Here is a 23,557-nt window from a genome sequence, read left to right on the forward strand (position 1 = left end):
TCACCAGCTCTCCTTTCCTGTCAGGTTTTTTTTTTTTTTTGAAATGCAGATAGATTTGTCATGCAAATTCGTTTGTTGACCCTCCAACATACGTGTGTGTGTCCCAGTGTCTTGTGAAGAGCCGGCCGTATTTATTTGCGTGCGCGGCGTTGCAATCATGTAGAGTGCTCCTGTTCTTCAAAGAGGCTGATTAAGCAAAAGCGACAAACGCATGAAGGCCACACTTATAACATGTAGGAAGGGTCAGAGTGTCCCTGCCCATCCCCCGCACCGCCGTCTGCCTCCATCATCTCACCCGTAAACCCAGTCTTAATATGTCATGTAAACAAAGACGGACGCATTTCCTGAGCCAATTAACTCCGTTCCACCACATGCCCGTGTCCACAGACGCAGGCTGGAGTCATCGCCGCTTTACATTCAACTTGTGTGATTCACTGGTTGTGGGTGGTCATGAGATTGTCTCATATCTTTTGTCACACCGTGGATGATCCTCAAGAGCTGTGCAGCACGGCGCTGACAGGTCTGATTGACTTGATTTTCAAGGGGAAGACTTATTTGCTTAGCTGACTGTAATGCAAACAGGCGTGTTAGCGCGAAGCTGGGACCTGCGCGAGACGGGGGAAACGTTATTCTTCTAGCCCTGCTCGTGATAGCAGATGGCAATAAAGCATCGTTGTACCATGGAGCCACAGGTGTTCACTGGAAAAAAACACACATATCAGGTCGGTTTCGGAATTCTTATCAGCTTATCCTGATGCCCAGCTTTCAATTTTTGCTCTGTTTCGGCGGTCCGGCCCTGAGTCAACACATTAATGGAGACAGTACCGACATCTAGACGGATTGCCGCGAGATAACGCCCCTGCGGCCACCGCCACTTCCCCCTTCTGCGTCCTCTCCCGTGCACGTCTACCGTGGAGCGAGGCAAAGTTCACCACGGGCTGCACTGTTTGCCCTGACTGTCGAGAAGTCAGCCAGGCACATAAAACCCTCCATCGAAATGGTTAACAGTTGTTTAATTAGTGATAAAAGCCTGGCTGTAAAGCAATTCTGATGTCACTGTGACAGGCTGAGGGGGCTAGGGCTCTGTGTGTGAGTGTGTGTGTGTGTGTGTGTGTGTGTGCAAAAACAAGTACTTGCAGGTGCTTGAGCTAATACTCCTTCACGAATGTTGACAAAATAATTGAAAATTAATTGATCTGCCGTCTGATTGATCCCTGTTAGAATATTGATCAAGCCAAACAGGAGTTTTTTGGTTTTTTTAATAGCTGTGGGGTTTTGAAAAACCGTTTCTTGACATTTTACTGACCAGTTAATTAATTAAGAAGCAGATTAATCAATTACATTAATACATCACAGTTATTGAATAGGGTAACTAAAAAAAAAAAAAAATGTGGTCACGAGGCGTTCAGCCGTTTGCAGACAAGGTTGCAGGATTGTTATTTTCTCGTGTTGATTTTAATATGTGCAAAACTCCTCACTGGTCAAGAGTGTTGTTTCTTCCAAGTATAAATATACACTAATTATACGCCGTGCGCTAACTGAGTACACAGTCGCCTTATTGTCTCTTTCCATGTTTTTGATGTTAATTGTTGCTTAGCAACAGCTGCTGTAAATGGGTGAAGACAGATGAGTTGTTTGATAGCGAGAGCAGAAGTAAGTCTTCATGAAAGGGTCTGTTTGAGTATCTGATCTGATGGTTGACTCAACCTCTGTATTTACAATCGACTTCGTGCAGTCGGGGCTTTCTTTGTGTTTCATTTATTCATCGATTGTTCAAGTCTGCTTCCAAGCTGTATCATTTTAGTGTATTTCCTCAAAAAAATGCTGTTAAATCTAGACAGACTTGGTTGAAGATAATAGATTCAGGAGATAAATTGCCCACCATGTGCAGTGCAAGCTCTCAGCAGGATGCTAAATTGCCCGTATTCCGAGCGAAAAGGATGAAGTCCGACTGCTGCAGCTCTGCCTGGAGAGGTAGAAATACCACCTCGAGCTGCAAGTCGTGTCTGAGAGGGAAGAATTGTACATCACCTGGGCAAAAATGATCCAAAGTTTATTGGAGGAAACAAATTAGTGCCTCTGTAATGCTTTTCCACCCAGTCCATGTCCGAACGCTGCGTACCAGACACAAAGAAGACAAGTGTCAGTAATGTGCGTGTTTCCATGTTTCCCAGCAGTCGTCCATTTTTTTTTTTTTTTCGTCTTCTTTACTGGTTTCCATTAATTCTCCATGTTAGTGGGAGATGTGACTGTATTGATCTGGCTGTTTAACAACTGCACCCTGTCAGTGTGCCTCAGCAACTACAATACACACACACAATTAGCCTTCGCCGAAAACACGACTCTATTGTGTATCTGAAAGAAACGTTCGCATCCTTTGTGCCACTAAAATGGTTTTTCTAATTAGTTGCAGGAGTTGAATGACAGCTTTGTCCGATACTGTCACACCGACATGGAGGCTTTTCTGAGTGATATCGACCGCTCGCTGTCATCAAGCAGACGAGTGTTCCAGCAGCTCCAGAGAAAGAGCGTCTCCGAGCCTCGGGAGAATGACTGGGAGCAAATGAAAAAGCCGGGTCAGGATCGAGACGCACTCTGCCGAGCGAGAAGCAACTCCCACAACTAAACAAGGCTACATTAATAATCTGGTCCTGATTTTTTCCCACCTGGAACAAAACTAATGAATGCATTCACAGGGTGGACGACGTCACGGCGGCTCGTCTGTGCACAGATGATCATTCACTTTACCAAATGAGTGCGAGCAACAAAGCAAATAAGCCTCCACGTTTACAAAAAAAAACATGTCTGATGATACACTGCAGGCTTTTCAATGCTGCAGAGGAACAGAGGAGACATTAAGATTTTCTGTTCCATAAGCCTCCATTGTTGGCTTTCTCAGCAGTCAGTACCGTTTTCCATAGAGGGGGGTGGAGTGTGTGTGTGTGTGTGTGTGTGCAAAGATGGCTTTTTTTTTTTTCCTTTCTTTATCTGGTGTGAAAAGGTTGAGCGCGAGGCAGGAGTGGCTCAGCCTTGACATGAAGTATCAGTGAATGTGCTTTCAACACATACCTTGCACCTTTTTCGCGGGTGCAAACTCTATAAAGCGGCGTGCGGCTCGGAATGAAACATTCAACGGCGGGGCAGTTTGGCCCCTAAACACAGGAAGCTGCCCTCGGTTAATCATCGGTGGACGTTTTCATTCACCATTTCAAAAACAAAGAGGCAAACAAATATCTGCACTCTGCTGTAGAGCTGGTGTATTCCTCCCATGTCTGCAGAGGCCTGCACCATGAAATAAATGAAACAACGTTTCAAGCTTTTTTCTTGTTTTTATTTGCAAACACACAGACATCAAAAATAACCAAAAAAAACAAAACAAAAACAAAAACAAAAACCAAACACTTAGCAAACTGAGAAATTGTAAAAAAATACATTCACATAAAGGTACCAAAAAGGACATGCAGAGACTGACTGGGAAAGACAGACAAAAATAAAAGCTGCTTCATTTACAGTACAGGCCAAATCCAAACTCTGAAAATGCCTCCTCATCCCAGACATGTACTGTAAAGGCAACCAGAAGAGCTGCTGGAGTAGAAAACGGTCCTGTCAGTCCTCACCTCAGAATTTAATGCCAGGAGTATGATTGCGAGACTTTATGAGAGGTGAGACACTTCCCTGCTAAGTATCAGACAGTCCAGTTTCACTGCAGTCTGCAGCACAACTACGTTTATCCCAAAATACTTGAACATCATCCAGATTAATAAATAACATCCCTTTTAATTCTCTAATTCACCCTGCTCCAGTTCTCTTTCCAAGTCAGTTTCACTTTGTGCCATCTTGATTTTTCACATCATTCGAAGACTGTTGTGGTAAAATATTGACGAAATGTTTCAATCAGTGGACAGTTCGGGTAAATTTGCTCCAATATCGTCCCAGTCAGCAAAATGTCTATGAACTTCTTGTAATAACTGAGATCATCTTTTTTTTTTTTTAAACACATCCAAACACAATTGCTTTGGATACATTTGATACATGTGTTTTTCTTCTTCTTGCTTCACCATTGTGTGACTTAAGTTGGCATGAAAACATCCCTAACATCACCAAACTCTTATAGCAAGTGCTCATTTTTTCTGGGTAATGAATGAGTGTCGGCTGTGGGTTCGCTGTGACAGTCAGGACACAAACAGATCGGCTTTGGACTAGAAACTCGGCGGCCTACGGCGGTGTGTGTGTGGCGGGGGGGGGGGGGGTCACAGTGGAACTGTCTAGAGACTCACAAGACGCACGTACGTAACGAACTCCACAGAACAAGAAACGACCTTAACATCAAGCCTGCATCACGCTTGTCGCTTAAGGCATTTAAGGTGGTTCTGAAGACAAAGAACATCACAGTTCGGGAGATTATGCAGCAATACGACAACATGTAAAAGGGGGGGGGGCCTGAGTCACCAAGTCTCTCTCTCCTAGCTGCTGCAAAGCTGGATGTTTTCACTCATGCATTTGGTGTGTGTGTGTGTGTGTGTGTGTGTGAACGCTGTTACATGTTTGCATTAAATGAACTATCTGTTAAAACGATTTACGTACAAAAGAAGACCAAAAAAATGCTTAGCGAGTCAGACCCTCGGCGGGCTCAGACAGAGCGCAATATTTACATCCAAGTAATGCGAAAGAGGTATGAAACACAATTTATTATGTACATGTGAATACAATTTTACAAATGAATGTGATGTGTGGGTGTGTGTATGTGTGTGTATCCTGTAATTTTTTTGGGAAACAAGCAAAAATATTAAGGACATTTCTTCTTCTTCTTCTTTTTTTTTTAAAATATGCATAATAAGATTTTTGGAAACCCCGCCCCCCCCCCATTCAGGATTAGCTCCGATGTGCTAAAGCAACCTGCTCACCGGAAGTGAGATGGATTAGGTGTTGGTGTCGTTTCCCGGTTGGAGATTAGCTCACATCAAATCTGGAGCGCCTAAAGAAAGTTCTCCCCCTACTTCGTACAAACTAATGACATCATCAATAAAGTCGAAGCGCACTTGAACGAAGCCCGATAAAAAGACAAATGACAGCAGGAGTGCTAAAATCTGAGGCCTGTCATTCACAATGACAGCACCAATGCATATAATTTCAACTGTAATGATGCAGTGCAGTTTGTTTTTTATGTTCTGAATGAGATGAATGTGAAGAAATCATTTATTCTCATGCGTAACAAAGCTCATTTTGTAGTTTTTTTTCTCCCCCCCCTCCATGTTTTGAGCTTTGATTAACAATAACAGCTTGATGCTTCGCCATGCTTTTATCAGTTCACCTAAAAAAATCAAAAGAAAACCCAACGATTAAAGACCGTTACCTGCAAGACTGACGTTTAAAATATGCCTCAGTGAATCGTGTCGGTTGTGTTTAAGTAAGAGAGCGGAGCCGGTGTAAGACTTTGAAACGGAGAGCGAGCAGAAGGTGCATTGTTTCATCTGCGTTTGTGTGGTGCGGCGGTGCGAAGGCTGGAAAAGGATACCAGGGAGCGATGCCGGGGGGGGGGGGTGGGGGGGTGGTGGGGGTGAGAACGCCCCCGAAGGAAGAGATGGGTTGTTCGAAGTCACAGTCGCGGTTGAGGTCAACATCAAGGTCACTGCAGTGATGCCAGTCTATTTCACTCCTCAGTCTCAGTCCTGGCTCGGTCCCAGCTTCCATCCGAGACGCAGAGGATGGAATGTCACGAAGCTAAATTGCTCTCAGCCTCCATTTGCAGCATCCGTCAGACACCGCCTGGGTTTATTAAGTTCCTTCCAATCCTTTTCACCTTTCAGCAGTCAGGCAGTACTGTCGAAATCTCCCTTTGGCTGTGCTAACGTGTGCGTGCGTGTGTGTGTGTGTGTGTGTGTGTGTGTGTGTGTGTGTGTGTGTGTGTTGATCTATCGTCCCTTTCACAGAGTTTTCTGATGCCCGTTGGCCGAGAGCTTCCCAGATTCAGGGTCTGTGGGGCTGTTTGACAGTTGCAATTTATCCAGACCTGGGCAGTGGGAGATAAGGCAGAAAAATCTCATTAAAAAGCCTGAGACTTTCACTTAGGCAGAGGTATTGATGTCCCGTTTCCCCCTCAGTGCTTCTGTCTGACACTTCCTAACCCCATCCCACCCTGTGTATCAAACATCCAGGGCCTGTCGCCGCGAGCCTTTGAGACCGGCCCGTCCTCTGGCACACGTCAGGTCCGCGGCGCGCCGATATCGCCGCAATCCTCAACAGTTTGTCACTGCCGGTTGGGCAATGTGAGCGGAATAAACACCGTCTCCAATGCCACGAACCTTGACAGATACTAAGTTCTGACGTAATTGAGTTGTCAAGAGTTCGGACTGCTTTAGAGTCCACATAAGATTTAATGCGTCCAAAAGCAGGGCTGCCTGATCAGTTGAATATTAAAAGGTGTTTGCAAAAAAAAAAAAAATTCCAATAAAAGCAGTGATTTTATGGGGAACGTACCTAAAGCCTTCAGGAGCTCTTCTCGTACCGCTGAAGTGAATTTCCTCACGAGACAAAGTGTCGTCACGACCGCAAACAGCAGGTTGTATGAGAGCACGATGTAAAAGTTTCCCAGCCAATTAAATCTGCCGAAGTCTCCCAGAAGATCGAACCTGGTTATACCTGTGAAGGACGGGGACACGACAAAACACTGGATTAACTAGAGACTTACAAAAATACAATTCAAGATCATTTCTGATACAGATGTATATAACAAGCAGGCCTGCTATAAACCCTATGGCATTAGTATCATCTGTGTCAAAAGTACGGACAAGTAAATGATTCATTGTGCGAAATCAAAATTTCTAAATCGTCTGTTGTCCAGACAAACCTGAAGGAGCAGTGACTCCTGCGGGCCCCGCTTAGCGCCACACTGCTCCACCAATTTCAAACCATCTGCCGCAGCTGATCGCACGCTGCTCAGAAAGCCATCAGCACTCTTTTGTTTCCCTGCTAATCCATGTGTTCCTACACTCCAGCGTGGGGGAGCTGCACCGTCCACTCACTACCGGAGGAGATAATTAAACATTCGATAAGCTGATGTGTGCGTTTCAGTTTCATATCATGACTGACGACTCTTTTGTTTTCCCGAGTTTGTGTGAAATATTAATCAGGGAAATGACTGGATTGATATCTTGAGGTTAAGTGCCACAACAGTTTCTCCCTCTGGAAGCTCAGACGTGTCAGACCGAGGAAGCGCTGGCCTCTCGACATTCCCCCGTCTCCCGTAACATCTTCACAACCTCTGTCGTCAATTAGATTGGGCAATCGATTTCGGTGTCTGGAGGAAAGTATTTACAGCCACTGTAAGCAGTTTGGCAAGCATGAAAGACCTTTAACAAAATTGCCTGTGAAGAGACGGCGAGGGAGATGATGGAGACCCCAGTCGATCCAGCTAGCCGCTGCGATCCGGCTAAATTCGTTTCTGATGCTAAAGGTTTTGATCTTGGTTTGGTAATTTCATCAAATCTAATTGACTGTCGAAAAAAAAAAAGATGTCCAAATTTTCAAACGTCAGTGGCACGGTGGTAATACAAAGTAGCAGGCATTAGCGTGCTGCTGGCCATCCGATCAAGGTTGTGCAGGACGGTCGAATTATTTTAGTTTTAACTCCTATCACGACATAAAATAAAAATCAGATGAATTTCTATTTTTTCTGAAGAAAAACACAGAGGGTCTGCCTGTAAAACCAAAACGAAAGGTGTACATTAAAGCCATGCATCAGATTCAGCCACTCGGCAGCCTTTAAGCTGGGATTCTCCAAACAACACTCACCTCAATGGGACCTGCTTTTGAGTTCTGCATTCAGCGTAGCCCAGTCAAACACACATACATTAAGGATGCTTTTGTCCCGCGGTACAGTTCCCTATTCTCTGAAACCCTGCTTTTCTTTTCCTCCCCTTGGCACACACTACAAACACCTCACACGGGCACACAAAACCCTGTCTCGTCTCTGAACGTCTCACTTCGTCATCCTCTGCGTGGGTCTTTTGCTGGGAAGTCTTTCTTTCTTCAACTCGGTCTCATGCATTTATTCCTTTTTATCTATTCAGCGTCACAAAGCAGAACCTGTTGATATTTTGTAAAGCTCTCACTCCGGCCCATTCTCCCATTCTGTTGGTCTCACACACACACACACACACACACATGCACACACAGTGTAGAGCTATTTAAACAGCTGTGCCCGGCACTCTGCTGTGTTTATTAGCACTATTGTGATTGTGCTGCTCCTGTCATTTTTACCCTTTCTCACTGCCCTCCTTTCTAATCTCACTCTAGGAAACAATAAGAAAAACAAAACTCTTTTGACCTGGCAATGAAAAAAACTCTGTGAGAGAGGGATTTACTGTTTGCTATGATATCCTTGGGTTTATGTTCAACATGTCTGAAGGTACCAAGATCCACACAGCAGCTTCTGCAAAACTGACGAATAATAATAATCTTCTTTGTTACCATTTCTATCGTTTGGGGGATATTTGTTGGCCACATTTCATTTTTTTTTAAACTGCCTCGCCCAATCATTCTTATTTCTTACTTTGCTTTAAGGTGTTAATTGATCGATATAGATTTATACTGTACATATTGGTTCTAAAATAAGGTCGAAGGAAAATAAAAAGGGCTGTAATGTAGATTTTGATGACATTATATTTGACGAAAATAACAGAATTTGGTCTTTTTTTTTTTAAGGAAGAAATACACCTGTACATATTTGAGTTGCAGCATAAAGGATTAGGTGAACATTTTGAAAGTAGTATGGAAATGTTAAAGAGTAAATTTATTTTTTTCTTTTAGCACACTGCAAAATGTTGAAGGTACATGCATAGTTGAGGTCAGAAGTAAAACTTTTCAACATTAAAATCAGGTTGTTGAATACGGACAACACATTAAATCATTAATTTCAAGTTTGATTTAGTTAGAAATAATACTGTTAATGTCGCAAATCTCAGATGTCAACTCAAATCAAACAATTCGTTTCATTTTCAACATTTTTATACACAAAAGGTTGTCTTATTTTTAAATACGAATCAGCAAATGAGAAAACACAAAACCTCAAACTCACCGAGCGTTCTGGACATCACTGGTAGAGCGGAACTCAGGACCAGGATGGACACACAACATCCGATGATCTATAAATAAAACCAAACACGGACAGCGACTCACTAAAACACAATGTACGTGTTTTAAAGAGGGGGGGGGGGGGGGACTATGAATGGTGGCGAGAATAAACCACCCTCAGCACCACCCTTTGAGCGGTGATGTGCCCACACATATGCACACACCACTTGATGTTAAATTGGTTCCACATATTACACAATTAGTACCACTGAAGTTGCTCATTACCAGGTTCCCTCCATTGTCCTTTCAAGTCCTTTCACTGAGGCGTCATGGCTAGTTAACAAGCCTCACCACTCCCAAACTCATTACCAAGTGAATAGGTCCCACTATGGGCTGAACAGAGTACACATCCTCCGCTAACCCCCCCCCCCCCCCCCCCCCCCCCACCTCCCCATACACCCCACTCTCTCTCTCTCTCTCTGATGTACAAGAAAGGAGCTTGCACTTTGCCAGTGTTTACGCAACCCACAAACAAATATTGGACAGATCAACTAAAGCCATAGAGGGGCCCTGAGGAAAACATTAGTGAGCAGTAGGGGGTTCGCTGCAGAGGAGGCTGGGATGGACGGGTGGGGGAAAAAAAAGGGAAATAGGTGAAACACAGGAGCCCAAATACATCATCACCTCAGGAGCAATTTCAGCACCTATGCCCCCGCTTGGTCCCCCCCCCCCCCCCCCCCCTCCATCTTTACCGTTGTCATGGTTGTGTCATCCTTCCTGGGAGTGAGTCCCTCAAAGACGCGCAGGCTGTAGAAGCCGACGACGGAAGACACCATCAGGTAGCTGTTCGACAAATCAATCAAGGACCAAAAACACTTTGCTGTGAGAAGAATAGCGGCTTCCTCGACTCATCTTCTTCTTCTTTTTTTTCTTCAGAGATGATAAAAGGTGATGAAACTGCTCAACATGTTTTCCGGAAGATGTCCACCTAAACTATGTCCTGAGTAAACAGAGCTGCCTCCGCAGTGTTGCTCTTGGCCGTGGAGCATGCTACACCGGCCCATACAAAGAGGAAGGTCACTGAAAGGATACAACATGAGGATGATCTCCAGCGCCGCCTGAGCCACCCCAAATGTGGACAAAGAGGTGTTCCCAATGCCTCGCTCCTGGGAGATGAAAACAGAAATGAAAGAAGGATGATTACTTAACAAAGTTGGACACCAATCTTACATAAATACCTCTCATGGAACAACACTTGGAGCTGTGTGTAGCTACACACATGCAATTATAGAAATCCTGCAAAAGTAAGTACGAGGTGCACGAAGAATTTCCCCTCTTGAGAAAGACAGAATCAAATTGGCTAAGTAATGAATGGAACGAGATGAAAGAGGCTCTTTGCAAATCACTGTCGATCATACAATATGTGAACAGGTGTTCAAACAAAAACGGCACATTGCTTACGGTAAGACGAGTGTACAGACTGAAACCATGCCAAAAACATAAAAACAACAAAACAAATACTTCAGCAAATACAAGAGGCGCACACCCTGCCGCCTGCCCTCAACCCCGAAGCCCCGAGGCCTTTTGAAACTTGAGCAAGCACAAGACATACATCTACATATGCTGCACATACCAAACATCTGTGTTGTCACATTATAAATATTTGCTTTTGTCAGTCTTGGCACTAAAGCAGATCCTGCTCTACACCTACAGTACAGATAAGTAGTATGAAAACGCTTCAACAGCTGTACAGCACTATACCAATCATTCTTTATATAGTTTCCTAAGAATATATACATAGCAGTGCATAATTTACATATATATGCAGTTCTGACAGAAATGTTACTATAACCCAAGTCTATATTAATAGGAGTTGTAATTTCAGTGTAATATTTATGTTAGGGTTGTATTTATTTTGTCCTGTTCACCACCTCAGGCGTTCTGATTTGTTTGTAGTGACAGCCTGTAGGAAAAAGGAAAGCCTGGCAGGTAGATTCATGCCTTCTAATGCGACTGTCGTCCTCTGAAGCTCACTGCAGAGCCGTGGCGCAGTGCTCTTTCTCTCTTACACAGAATTAGCAGACAGCATCTGATGTCATTTATTAATGGAGGGAGGGAGGGAGGGCGGGCGGGCGGGCGGGCATTAACTTTGCACGTCCGTACCTTTCCATTTGGAATACGTGTAGATGCGCGTGCTCGGAGGAGCCGGCTTCCATTGTAGCTTTCTGATGAACCCCGCTCTGTGGGCAACGTCACCTCGGAGGGTAGAGGTTGGTCCCAACATGTGAAGCTGTGGGGTCGCCACTGACTGCAGACTTCCATCTCAATATATACGAAGAGTTCCTTTAATAATGACGAGCCTGGCTCCTCCATTAAGAGAGACGCTGTCCCACATCCTCACACTTGTTCACACAATCATTCTACCTACAAACCCAACTCGGCTGCTCATTACAGCATAAAGAGAATCTTACATACAAACTGTATTAGTTTTTTACTATTTACATTGTAGGAACTGCAGCATTTGAGAGAATTCAATCCGAGATACAGCTCATGGTTCATTTTACAAATATATTGTCTTGTCTGGTGGCTTCATTGAAACACTGCAGAAGTGACCTCTTCACCTGCTTCTCCCCCTTCCTTCTCTGGACCGTTCCCCTGCTCTGGAGGGCTGAGCAGGACGCTGCTCAGTATGCTGAGGACTACAGCAGGATGCCGAGTAGGAAGGGAAGATAAACATTGACAGGGCACTTCCATTGTGGTCTCCTCCTATAACAATCAGTGCATCAGGGCCTCATTTGACTTTCCCACAGTCTGAGTCTCTCGGCTCTGGCAGCACCTCGTCCAGACATCAAACCACACACTCTCTTTGCTCCCTTATATCACTCTCGCTCCGCCGTCCTTATCTTCTCCCAGACAGCGGGCAGAGGGAATTTCAGTGCCGGAGGGGCAGAGTTTGACAGTTGGAGGAGTACATTGATATCATATCGGTATCGATTGTTTTAGAGGACGACACCTCCCCTGCTTCCTTGTCCTTGCATGAGATCAGAGGTGCGGCATCCATCCAGCTCGAGAAACGCATAAACCATTTAGTGGGGCCATACTGTCAGGGAGGACAGCTTCAAGCTACATGACAAGTGTAATTTGGGGGATTTTCTGCGACGTGTCATGCCAAAAAAAACATCTCTGCTCAATAAAATAATTGGAATGTCGAGGACAGCTCTGTCAGTTGCCCGCAAGACGCAAAATGAAATGAGGGAGAAATAGGATACATTATGTTGCCCCTTTTCAGACAAGAATGCAACCACAAGCGCGCACACACACATATGCAAGCACACACATGCACGCACCTCTGCCGCTGCAGATGAGATGAGATACAGTGAGCTTAAAACACATTGCATGTTAGGCGGAGATGAGAATCTCTGAGGGCTATTCTACACCCGGTTGGTCTGCATCACAGCGAAAAGCCCGTCACCTGGCGCTGCCTGCCTTTTTGCAAAAGGGAGGAAAAGCAGCTTATTTGCTCGCCGTGGACATGAGACACGTAGCAAGCTTATTGAATCTGCACACTGCTGTGAAATGACTCTGAATGAGCTTCCAAAACAAAACCAGAGGCACAAGGTTGGACCCTGATTAACATCTGGTCGAGCCTTTTCTTCCAACGAGCACCTGAGCATATCCGGAATTTGATTTATGTCTCCGCCAGGGAAGTCTGATAGGCGTGTGTGTGTGTGTGTGTGTGTGTGTGTGTGTGTGTGTGTAATGTTAGACAGAAGGCTTACTGTGGATCCTTTGGGCATGGCAGTCTCATCCACGAGAAGGTAGAGGATATTCAGAGCCACCATAAGAACTGAGATTGTCTGTGGACACACAGGAAGACAAAGATTTGTCTCCAAACAGCATAATTAAGAAAAGATTGATGAAATCTTCCTAAGCATCCGGCATAATGATATCACTCAAATGCAGAAGACTTGCTGATCTGTGAGAATGGTGATGGATAATAACCACCTTGTAAATGTAAATTGTCCCAACATAAAGCTTCTCAAAACACGAACAATGTGGGTTTGATGCACGTGCCATGCTTTGCACATGGCCTTTGTGCCTTATCTAACACTATCAGACAACAAAAACAGTATTCACACACCGTAATTCATTCAAAATCACAGTTGTTGCAGGTGGCTATTCAGCATTGTCTTAAACAGCCATTACACACAGAGGCGGTTTCCCCACCCAGGCTCTGTGGGAAAAGATGAGCGCTGAGGTACAGTGTTGGTTCTGATGGCCACCAGCCAGGCTGTATACGCCGTGAGTAAACAGTTGGGGCTTAATTATAGGTCAGCCCCAACACTCACCGTTCCTGTGAGCAGGATCAGCATCACTATGGGATACAGCAAGTTCTTCTCCCATCCTGATGCCTTCTTTCTTCTTTCTAGGAGTAAACAAGAGAGCAGCAAAGTGTTTTAAGAATTCCTTTCAGAGACGAGGTGGACTCCTTCAGCGCAAACCACTTTCCACCACTGGCTAAATTAATACGTTCATCAAAGACAGCTGCTGAAACCAAAAGCCCTCCGGCTTTATTTGAAGGGTTTGTACAGCTTGGTATGGTGTACTAAACACGACCTCACCTCTTATTGCAACCACCTCACCTTCGGGTCACATACAAATCATAAACCTTCAAAAACGTCCTCTTTCTATTTAATTAACAACACTTACTGTTGCTTTAATTAGTGGAAACAACAATAAATCCCGGATAAGACAAAATTCAGTAATGTTAAGTTTGTGATTTATATAGTCGATACTAGTATAAGGGACTTGTGCGCAATTTTCATTATAAAGAAATACCAGCAGGTGCCAAAATATCAAAAGTAAAACAATAAATTTAATGATAATTAGTAACTGTGATCAAACCATAAACCATAAGATATTTTCATTCTGATGAACTCGTGAGCTGCATGGAGGATAAAGATTACATCAATACACACTTTTCTCTTGTTTTCTACATTTGCTGTACCTTACAATAAACATCCATGCTGTTGGACGGTGGTCAGCAGTTACCATGGACACCAGCAAATCCAAAACACCATAAAAACTCCACTGTGCAGCTTTGTTGTTTACATCCGTCTTCGAATGTGTGTGTGAGGGTGTGTTGAGCAGTTAATGTGTGCCGCTCTTCCTCGTCCAGATGAAACATTTCACTTTCACGTCATCGTCGTGCTTCAGCAGCACATCAATCATGCTTTTGTCGGTGTTACTGACAGCCTCGTGGACCACATGCATACATCTCCCAGACGTGCACTGTCCTCCCCGTGTGTGTGTGTGTAAGTGACTGCCGTCCAGTCTTTGCCTTATTGACTTTCTTTCTCTATTTCCAACCTTGTTAGGCCTTCTTATTCTCAAAGTGCATCCACCCTGCCTGCCTGAGAAGTTTGCCAAGTGCACTTTATATGCACCATCCTTCTAAATTAATGACATCACTAAAAGGCTTGCTACAATATAAAGTTTGCATCTTGTCCAATATCCTAAGTGCCTTTGTGCTCCTCTCCCCCCACCTCCCCGCCCTGCTCCCCAAAAGGCTCAGGCCTCATTTATAATATCCTAAAATGGATGGAAAATTATCAGGCAGTTCTGGTCCCAGTCCAAATGAAGAAATTAAGGCAGATGAAGGGAAAGCGGCTGCTTGTCAGCAATATGTAAAAAGCTAACGTCTTTGGCGTATATTTCCTTGGCAGTTTAAGGTCTGAAGATAAAATCCATTAGTCCTGTCGCAAAATACAAACACTTACCTAGTTTGTTCCGTTGATTTCTGACGTTGTCCAATTCTTTGTTGAGCTGGTGTGTAAAGCTTCCTCGCGTGTAAGTGTGTGAGGATGACCCTGTGGAGACGGAGACAACCGAAATCAATACAATTAGTTGGACAATCGCGTGCGTCGGGTTGCCGCGCTGACGACTGTTAACATTATTAATACATCTGCCAGTGTCTTTTAATTAACAGGGTTTGGTTCGATAGTCTGAAACCCAACAGTAGCTCAATTCTAATCAATTCAAAGCTCATAAAAGAATAAATGTGTCCCATATGAAAAGCTTATACCAGAATAAAAATTGGGTTTTTGTCTTCAGTAAATGATGAAGAGATGATAAAAAAAATCTATAACTTCATTAAAATACAATGTTATTTAAACAGTCGTTACGTTGGGAAGTAGCATCAGTTCCTCACACCGAACATGATTTATCGGTAATAAACAGTCCCATCAAAATAGGTAATGCTCCTCAGAACATAACAATGTGATCCCCAACAAGTAAAAATAATCTCTTCTGTCAGGAGCCGTCTCGCACATGCCACAACTGGTTGAGTGGGCTGGATAAGACAGTAAGGGATTCTCCAGGAAAACCACAAGGCCAGCTCATTTAAGGCTAATTTATCTATTTTACTCTGTTTTGCTTCCAGCTTGACGCACTAGCATAGAGGCCCTTCGGAGCCAGAGTGGAAGAGTATCCATTTGCATCCCCCAGGGGTGATTGGCAGATCAAGACCAATTAGTTCAGTGTTACACTGTTACTAGCGTGCAATAAAAATACCATCTTTCATCTTCGTTACAGGAGTGAAAGACCAATCACTTTGATCAGACCTTTTCCTTCGCTCTGTTATTATGACACACCCTGTCTGGATGACTTTAAGTGGGTGGGAGAGGTGAGATAGACAGCCAGAGAGGGTTAACCGCCTGCGTCTATGCCCTCATAGGTACCTGTCCCGAGGATCAGAGCGAGGGAAAGTTTGAGCCCTCCGAGCAAACGCAGTCACAACACAACAGGAAATGTCACAGATAGTTCAACAGCTCTCGTTCCTTAAAGACGAACTAAACGCTTTGCCCCCGGGGCGGCTGAATCAGCCCCACTTCAAGTAAGCTAATCTATCGTCTTTGTGCGTAGCGTAGGCGAAGAGCGCCTCCCGCGTCACGGGCCGATAAATCAAGGCTCAAAAGAAAAACAGATTCTCGACGGCCACAATAATCGATACGTCAAACTAAATACAAACACAGTATCATTGCTCGCTTAAAGCAGCAAAGTGAAGCGGTGAGTATTTCAACTGCAGTGTCTTCAATGACCTCACTTCAAACTGAAGTTAAATATATCCTTCTCCTCCTTCGGCTGGCAGCATCAAGTAAAAGACTGAGTTACAGCGAGGCAGAGATGCTGAGTGAGGCTTCTGGCAGCCAGCAGAGCCCGGAGTAATTCAACATATCCTCTCCAACCTTCTCTACAGTCAAAAAATTACGTCATCCACAAATATGCTAAACACCATGCTGAGACAACAGAGGCACTGGCAAGGTCACTGTGCCGCATAGCATCTGGACCAGCGCTCCGTTTTCAGCAAATCAGGGTCTTGAGGGGGGCACTCTGCAAATGTGCATCGCATTGTCTGCACTGTACAATATTTACGCTTTACTGCTACTACTGCATATTCAAAATGTTCCATTTTAATCCACTACACAGGAAAAAAAATCGGAAACGTTTCACAAACGTCACACAAGCATATTTTATATAACAAAATTTTATGAGAGTAACGGCCCATTTTTCCCTGTTCTGGGAAAAATTGGTTGTTGTAAATTATGCAATGCATCTCAGCTGGACGTTCATCTCTCGATATTCCACTTATTCACTTAACTGTGCAATGAAAAAGAAAGCAGAAACACATGGGTCATCGGCCCATTAAGCCACAGTGCACTGATCTGCAAGACTTAAACTAACTGCATGTCATTACAAATGGGTAATTGGATGTGGAGAGGGGACAACAAAGGACCAGACATGTAAATAAAGAGCTGCATCTACTGACGAGGCTCAACGGTCCACATCTAGAAACACAAACTGAGTAAGAGGATAATCTGTGAGAGAAGCCTGAAGCAGCACGGACACAGGTGAAGCAAGAACACGGCATTGGTCGTCTCTGGAGTGTGTCCTGTGAACTGTTCCTGAACTGCCTCCGACTTAGCGCTCTGAGCAGATCAAAAGAATGCCACTCCAGCTTTCAGTTTCATCTCTGTATGACCACGAACCGAGGCTATTTGCATGTGTGTACAGTACGTGCATCGAAACATTCACGTCCGATAAGCCCAGGTCTATCCTCCACTGAACAACATCCTCCCCACAACCCCAATTCCCACCTCTTTAACAAGCAAAGTGAACTGCAGCTTGGCCTCATTACACACGCCGAGATCTTGACCACTGTTATTTTTTTTTTTTTTGGGCCTCACAGTGACTTGTAAAGATCAAACAAGTCCAGCAGATGATAAGGAACAGATTACAATTATTCTATCAGTTAGTTCAAAGCATGGCAGTGTGGAATGAGCCCTAGAGAACCGTACGCATTGGTGGCGCTCTATGGAGGTGGCCAGCGTAGCGTTTGAAAACATAAGTTATCAGGGCGAGATCTCCCTTACCTCCCTGGTTTGAAAGGACGCTCATCCTCTTCATTTACTCACATCTGTACACTTGGTTGCGTGCTTGAGTTAATATTAAAGTAGGTTTTGGAACCTGGCCCAAATACTTCCTGCTTTTTTGAGCTTATTCAACGTTGGAAAAAAAAAAAAGGAATTTACAAACAGAAATTTGTCTGTGAAAGGAAATGCTGGCTACAACAATAACATCTTTAACATTCCTAAACTCTTTAAACTTTACCTTTGAATCAGTCTATGGAGCAGGGCAAAGCCGCCTTCTATCTTTTCAGAAAGCACTAAAAAATTTTTAGCTCTTTCAAATGTCCACAGCAGCGAGCCAAACGTTCAAGTCAAAGATTTCATTTCCATCCTATTAACCAGGCCACCATTCCAGGGCTGACATTAAATGAGGCAATCATTTCACCAGCAGTGACAGTGGCAGCGGAGGCTCTTAAATGGATCCTGAGGAGAAACTTCCTAAACATAAAATATGTTCCTTGCCCTTTAGCGGAAAGTTATGAGAGTAAAGACAGTCTGAGGGAAAAGCCGGTGTCGAGCGTGTGTGAATTTTTTTTGCGGATGCCTGTGCACATGTGTGTGCCTTACAGAATTTTCAATGCTAATTGATTCCAGTGTGGCCCGCTCCATCACACCCAATAGGGCAGTCAACCCCTCCTCTCCCCTATAATGTGCCAACACGTCTCCCACAGACATACCGTTTAATCTCCTCTGAAGGGCTTCCTCCTGCAAATGGATGCAGTAAATCTGCTCATCCAGGTCCTCAAGGATCTGAAGGGAGGGAGCAGAGTAGGAAGAGATGAAATGGGTTATAATTAGGCCCAAAGTGGGACTGGAGCGATGGCAGATGGGAGGATGAGTTGGTGATGTATTTGTAGTCCTCTGTCATGCATTTAAATGGCCGACTGAGACGTCTTTCAGAACAGAGGAGCAAAGTGGCTTCGAGCTCGACTGGGATCTATTTAGGCTCCGGCCTGTGGATTTTCTCTCTCCAAAGTCTGAATTAAAGCCATTCAATAAACTTTCCCCTCTGACTTCACAGTTTAAACACCTCATCTAAATTCCGTCTTACCGTTGGCTTCACGAGTAACTGGCCCATGACAGTAAACATCCTGGACAGTCCCACCGGAGTGCACACTACAGAGGAGACACAAAGAAAAAAAAGTGTGATAAGCTTTTATGCTCTCATAAAACAAACTATTCCAGGGTAGTTAAACATCTTGAAAGCTGTGATATTTGGTATGGAAATACATTAAATGGCTTACTTAGCAAAAGCAATCCTCCCATCAGAGATATGCAGGAATACAGGTACGGCAGGTAGAATTCCCAGAGGTCTACAGAAAAACATACATTGATTTAAAAAAAAAAAATGCATACATGGGGCTATCGTTCATTGCCAGTGATTGCGGTAAGAATGCACCATTAATATTTAACCATGCAGCACAAGATTTGGCATTATAAGTGACAGAAATGCTATCTCTGACTTACCGTAGAGCGACTCCATACTGGCTGCATCATTGTCAATAAGAGCTGAGGCCACCCACACTATTCCCAGAATGAGCAGTGCCAGCAAGAAGAGCATCACAAAGGTCTCCAAAATACGTGCCCTAATGCCCTGAAAGAAGAAAACAATCACACACGTAGAAATTGAAACAATCATATATAATTGAACTGTTGATGGATGCAATGACATGCAAACTGTAGAGCGACAGAATAAAAGTTGGTATTGTAAAGATCAAAAAAGTTGGTATAAAAGCATTGGATGTCTTCAACTTTTTAAACACTTTGAGCACTCAGCAAAAAAAAAAAAAAAAAGTGTCCAGAAAGAAAATATTCCAGCTTGTGATTGATCTTGTCTTGACCCAGTAGTGCGCTAGGTGGATTCAACCAGCTGAGACCCATGGTTGGGTGGAGCAGTTTCAAATACGGATGGATCGAAAATATGTACTATTTAAGGGCTATATCCAAACACCAAACTCACAAACCAAATTACACCAAAAAAAAAAAAATCACATGTTTTTGGTGCAATTTGCACCATAGCGCACATAGTAACACAAAACAGCAATTGAAACTGCTGCGCCAGCTAAAAAAAAAAAAGGGGAGCAGCCAAATAGGCCACCGTAACACAAGCGTTTGTGGTGATTGTAATCCGTTAACCAGCAGGTATACGATCGGAAGACACTAAACTACTTCAGTTATAAACACAATTAAGTTTTGAACCACTCTTCCATATTCATGTGCGTGTAAACCATCATTGCTCGTTTGGATGTAGAGCATACAATTTGAAAAGCAGACATTTCTTTTCCTTTAAAAAAAACGTATACTTCTTTATTCTGGGTTTAAATTATTAAAGTAATACTAATCTAAAGACGTGGTGCAATTCCAATTGGGCTCAAATTTCTTATTACATTTTTAAACAGCAAGGAACCAATGATCATCCTCCTCACTCAGAGCTGACAGCGTTGTTTCCATTCACGGCACACAAACATGACATTAACGCTCCCATAGATCCCTGTGTAAAACAGCTCTTTTATACACACATATTGTGGTCTATAAAATGGGTCCAGCGGGGGGCTGTTGGTGACAGAGGTGAAATTAAAAAGGGGAGGGGTGGGTAGAGGGTGCTGTAAGGAGCGTAAAGCCTGGCTGGGTCAGCTACTGTCTGCGATCATGAGCAGACCTCCCATCTGTGGACGATTAGGAGCTCGCTTAGCGCCACGGTCATGTCCCTGGCTGAGCAGACTGGAGGGTTTTGGGGTAATTTGGGTTTTCCGGGTCACAAACTGCTGAGTGGTTAATAAAGTCTTCCTCTACCTGTTCACACACTTTCCACAACCTCCGTCCCCCACTGGAGAGCCGAGCTGCAGCAAAGTAAGACAGATAGGCGCTCACATGCACACATCAGGTAGGCTACCAGGCATGGGAGAACAAGGGCTCTCAGCTTTCTTTCTTTTTTTTTTTTTTTTGAGTGCTGTTTAAATTGGGTACATATGAGCAATTTGTTACCAGCTAACATAATGGCAGTGCGGTTGCTGTTCAGTATTTGCCAACAGGTACATGACGGGGGTCTCTCTTTGAAAACACCCCCTGTTAATCACGGAGTCACATTAGAGAAAGGCTACGGATTAAATTCCGGCAACTGAATCAAGGCTCGTCTCTTAACTCCACCAGTTTTAATGCACCTGTGCTTCAACATCTGCACTCCAATATGCAGGTACGCATGATTCCATGATTGCGCACATGTAATGGATACATTTGATAAATGTATCGTCTGCCCACTGTCAATGGCCTTTTTTTTCCAGTTTGTACCTGTGATCGTCTTGAAGGCATTCTCACTTATTCTCAGGTTTCAGTGCTGAAAATCCCCTGTAGCATCCTCTTGCTATTACTGAGCAATTACATGCCTCTCGCCTCCTCCTTCAGTATTATTCTGAAAAAGCTTCAGAGAATGAGTATAGAATTTTCTAGCACAACATAGAGAGGAGGGCAGGGTCTGGAGTGCCCCAGTGTGGCCAAGGTGGACACTGCAGCCACTTGACAGGTAGGATAAAACCCTTAGTTGGCATGACACACTAATCATCCATGATGAATTATAGGGAGCTATATGTGCAAAGTTGCACACTAAGAATGCCCCAAATTAATGCAGAATAACACTCGCATCATCAAAATCTGACATGAATATATTTCGCGGACTGTCATGCTCTTTTGCCGCTTCGCACGCTGTGCACGTTAGCTGGATGCTGCAATCAAGCGCCTCACTGCTCTGTTTAACTTGGCAGTGGGGAAAACGCTCAGCGCCGCTGAATAAAGAGGCGGCAGAAGGGAAGGCGCTGGACGACGGAGGGAGAAAGAGGGGGGAACAACAGTGAGAGACTGGTGGAGGAAAGGAGTCAACGTCTGAGCACATCTCCGTCCCCAGAGGTAAGAGAGGTGAGAGAGGAATGCTTTCAGGGACTTCAGCCACGTCCCACACGCGCTCTCTTAAGGATGCTGCGGAACAAGCGGTGCTGGCAGGCGGCGGCGTCCGCTCAAGCGCACCAGTCCACCTTAACAAGCTGCCCATGCCATACTGAAGGTGTATTCCCTTTAGATAGGTCTCTCAATCATTTATAAGACTCAAATCATTACCCATTCAGATCATTTAGGGCAAAGGCAATGCTTGTCACCTCCCTTACTATCATCCCCCATTCTTGCCTCAGTGGAAGAACAAGCCACTGTGTCAGACATGATTTGATTGAACATGAGAAAGAGGAAAGTGAACTGGAAGGCCTGATTGGTTTCATTGATCCCCTGAAATGAGTGGCACTGGGCAGTGAACGCTCTGTTAATGCCGACTTACTTTTCAAGGGAAGATGTGAGTCCTTTGTTCTTAGCCACAAAAGGTAAGATGGAAATTTTAGCTTAAAAATAGAAAAAAGTAATAGCCAGTGATCAAAGGTAAAGCTGTCAACTGGTGAAGGGAGCAATGAGGGAAAAAAATAGAAAAAGACTTGTGCTTTGGCATCCAGAGTGCCCGCTGAAAGTTTCTATTCTTGAAACTCTAAATGTGTAACTACCTCTAAATATAGCAGCTCTGAAATATTCAGTATCCCCCGATCCTCACACCGACATCGAGCGAGGGGCTGGTTAACTGCGGCTTTGCTTGTACAAGACTGGAGAGATTTCCAAGAAATGCGTGTAGTGACCAGGGAGCGAGAGAAGGGTAACCACTTCATAGGCAGCTTGCAAACAAACATTCATAAATACATGTATGCGCGTACACACATACACACCAACCTCCAAATCCGCCCAATTACACAAAGCCACAGAGGGCCTGGAAACAGTTCACAAGCTTTCCGCTAAGCTTGAGCTGCAAACAAACTCAGGCACAAGCTGCCACCGTCTTTGATGTCGCGTTTGCACAGAGTTCACCTCTGGAAGCCGAATGCAGGGGGAGACAAACGCGAGACGGGATATTAGTGACGGTGCAGGGTTATATTAAAGTTAAAAAAAAAAAAAAAAGAAGCAAACTCAGACCAAAAGGAAGACAGTTTGTTGGTGCCTGAGCTTCCTTGTTGCTGCTATCAATCCTCGGCAGGTCAGCAGGTGGTGACAGAGATCATACCCCAGACCATCCTTCTGCTCACTGTCAGGAACGTGTGCAACAAGGGGCCAAGAGTGTAAGAAGTGAGGAAGGGGGCAGGGTCCTTTTCACTCCCGAGCAAAGAGGAAAAAAAAAAAAAAAGAAAAAAGAAAAAACCCTGCCCTTCTTGCTAAAGACATGCCAGATGCTCAGAGACCTTATTAGCGTATCCTTCAACCAGTCGGCCACAGTGCAATGATCGTGTCAAAGACAGAAAGCAGAGGAGAGGGACACTCCCTTGTAAAGCTGCACAATGAACTTCTAAAGACTCCTAAGACTTCTTAATAAAGCCTTGATCCACAGGAGCATGCAACATGATTGGTATCAAGTCGTGTCATTTCAAACTCACAGAAAGTCACCATTTGGTCATTTTTACTGATTTTTTTTTGCTATGGAATGAGGAAAAAAGATCACACACAGGTCCAGTTGTTTATGTGGTTTAGGTCTTGATAATGTGTCAACAGCTTGTTCTGATTCCAAAACACCATCAGACTGATAAGTCCCCAAATATCCTTGTCGCTTAACTACATAGCACTTCACCCCTCAGAAAGTAATAAAATTTAAATGGTACACTTAGGTTAAGGTTAAGGAACTGATCAGTTTTTGTGTTTGTTTTATTTTTTTTTCTCCTTGAAATTGATGAAAAATAAATCTAGCATCGACAAACTGAGCACATTTTGCCTATTTTAGAAAAACTGAGTCATGTGAGGGAGAATCTCGCTCATTCTTTTTTGAAATTCCCAGCTCAAACTAATATATCGCCATGGAAACGAACATTGTAACAGGCAGCTTTAGGGAGACATTGTGACCTTAAAGGAAGGTATGTAAACACCACTTTATATTCTCCGGCTGGCCCTGCCCGAAAGAAGGCCTGGGAAAAATGTCTGCATGTGCAGGAGATTTGAAATAAATATCC

General features: G+C 44.1%; 1 protein-coding gene across 2 annotated transcripts in view; it reads right to left on the reverse strand.

The window, feature by feature from the left end:
* Window positions 1–3,316: 3,316 nt before the first annotated feature.
* lmbr1 (limb development membrane protein 1) overlaps window positions 3,317–23,557 on the reverse strand; it is a 31,279-nt gene continuing 11,038 nt past the window's right edge. For both annotated transcript variants that reach the window (XM_030099571.1, XM_030099570.1), the window contains exons 6-17: window positions 19,008–19,134; window positions 18,785–18,853; window positions 18,592–18,656; window positions 18,218–18,290; window positions 14,853–14,942; window positions 13,422–13,498; window positions 12,852–12,929; window positions 10,165–10,238; window positions 9,825–9,915; window positions 9,077–9,143; window positions 6,478–6,639; window positions 3,317–6,010 (exon numbers count right to left, since the gene is read on the reverse strand). In XM_030099571.1, coding sequence (XP_029955431.1) covers window positions 5,925–6,010; window positions 6,478–6,639; window positions 9,077–9,143; window positions 9,825–9,915; window positions 10,165–10,238; window positions 12,852–12,929; window positions 13,422–13,498; window positions 14,853–14,942; window positions 18,218–18,290; window positions 18,592–18,656; window positions 18,785–18,853; window positions 19,008–19,134 — 1,059 coding nt within the window. In that variant the 3' untranslated portion in view covers window positions 3,317–5,924. The remainder of the gene's footprint in view (window positions 6,011–6,477; window positions 6,640–9,076; window positions 9,144–9,824; window positions 9,916–10,164; window positions 10,239–12,851; window positions 12,930–13,421; window positions 13,499–14,852; window positions 14,943–18,217; window positions 18,291–18,591; window positions 18,657–18,784; window positions 18,854–19,007; window positions 19,135–23,557) is intronic.

The sequence above is a fragment of the Salarias fasciatus genome, chromosome 9 (assembly GCF_902148845.1).
Source record: "Salarias fasciatus chromosome 9, fSalaFa1.1, whole genome shotgun sequence".
Lineage (NCBI taxonomy): Eukaryota > Metazoa > Chordata > Actinopteri > Blenniiformes > Blenniidae > Salarias > Salarias fasciatus.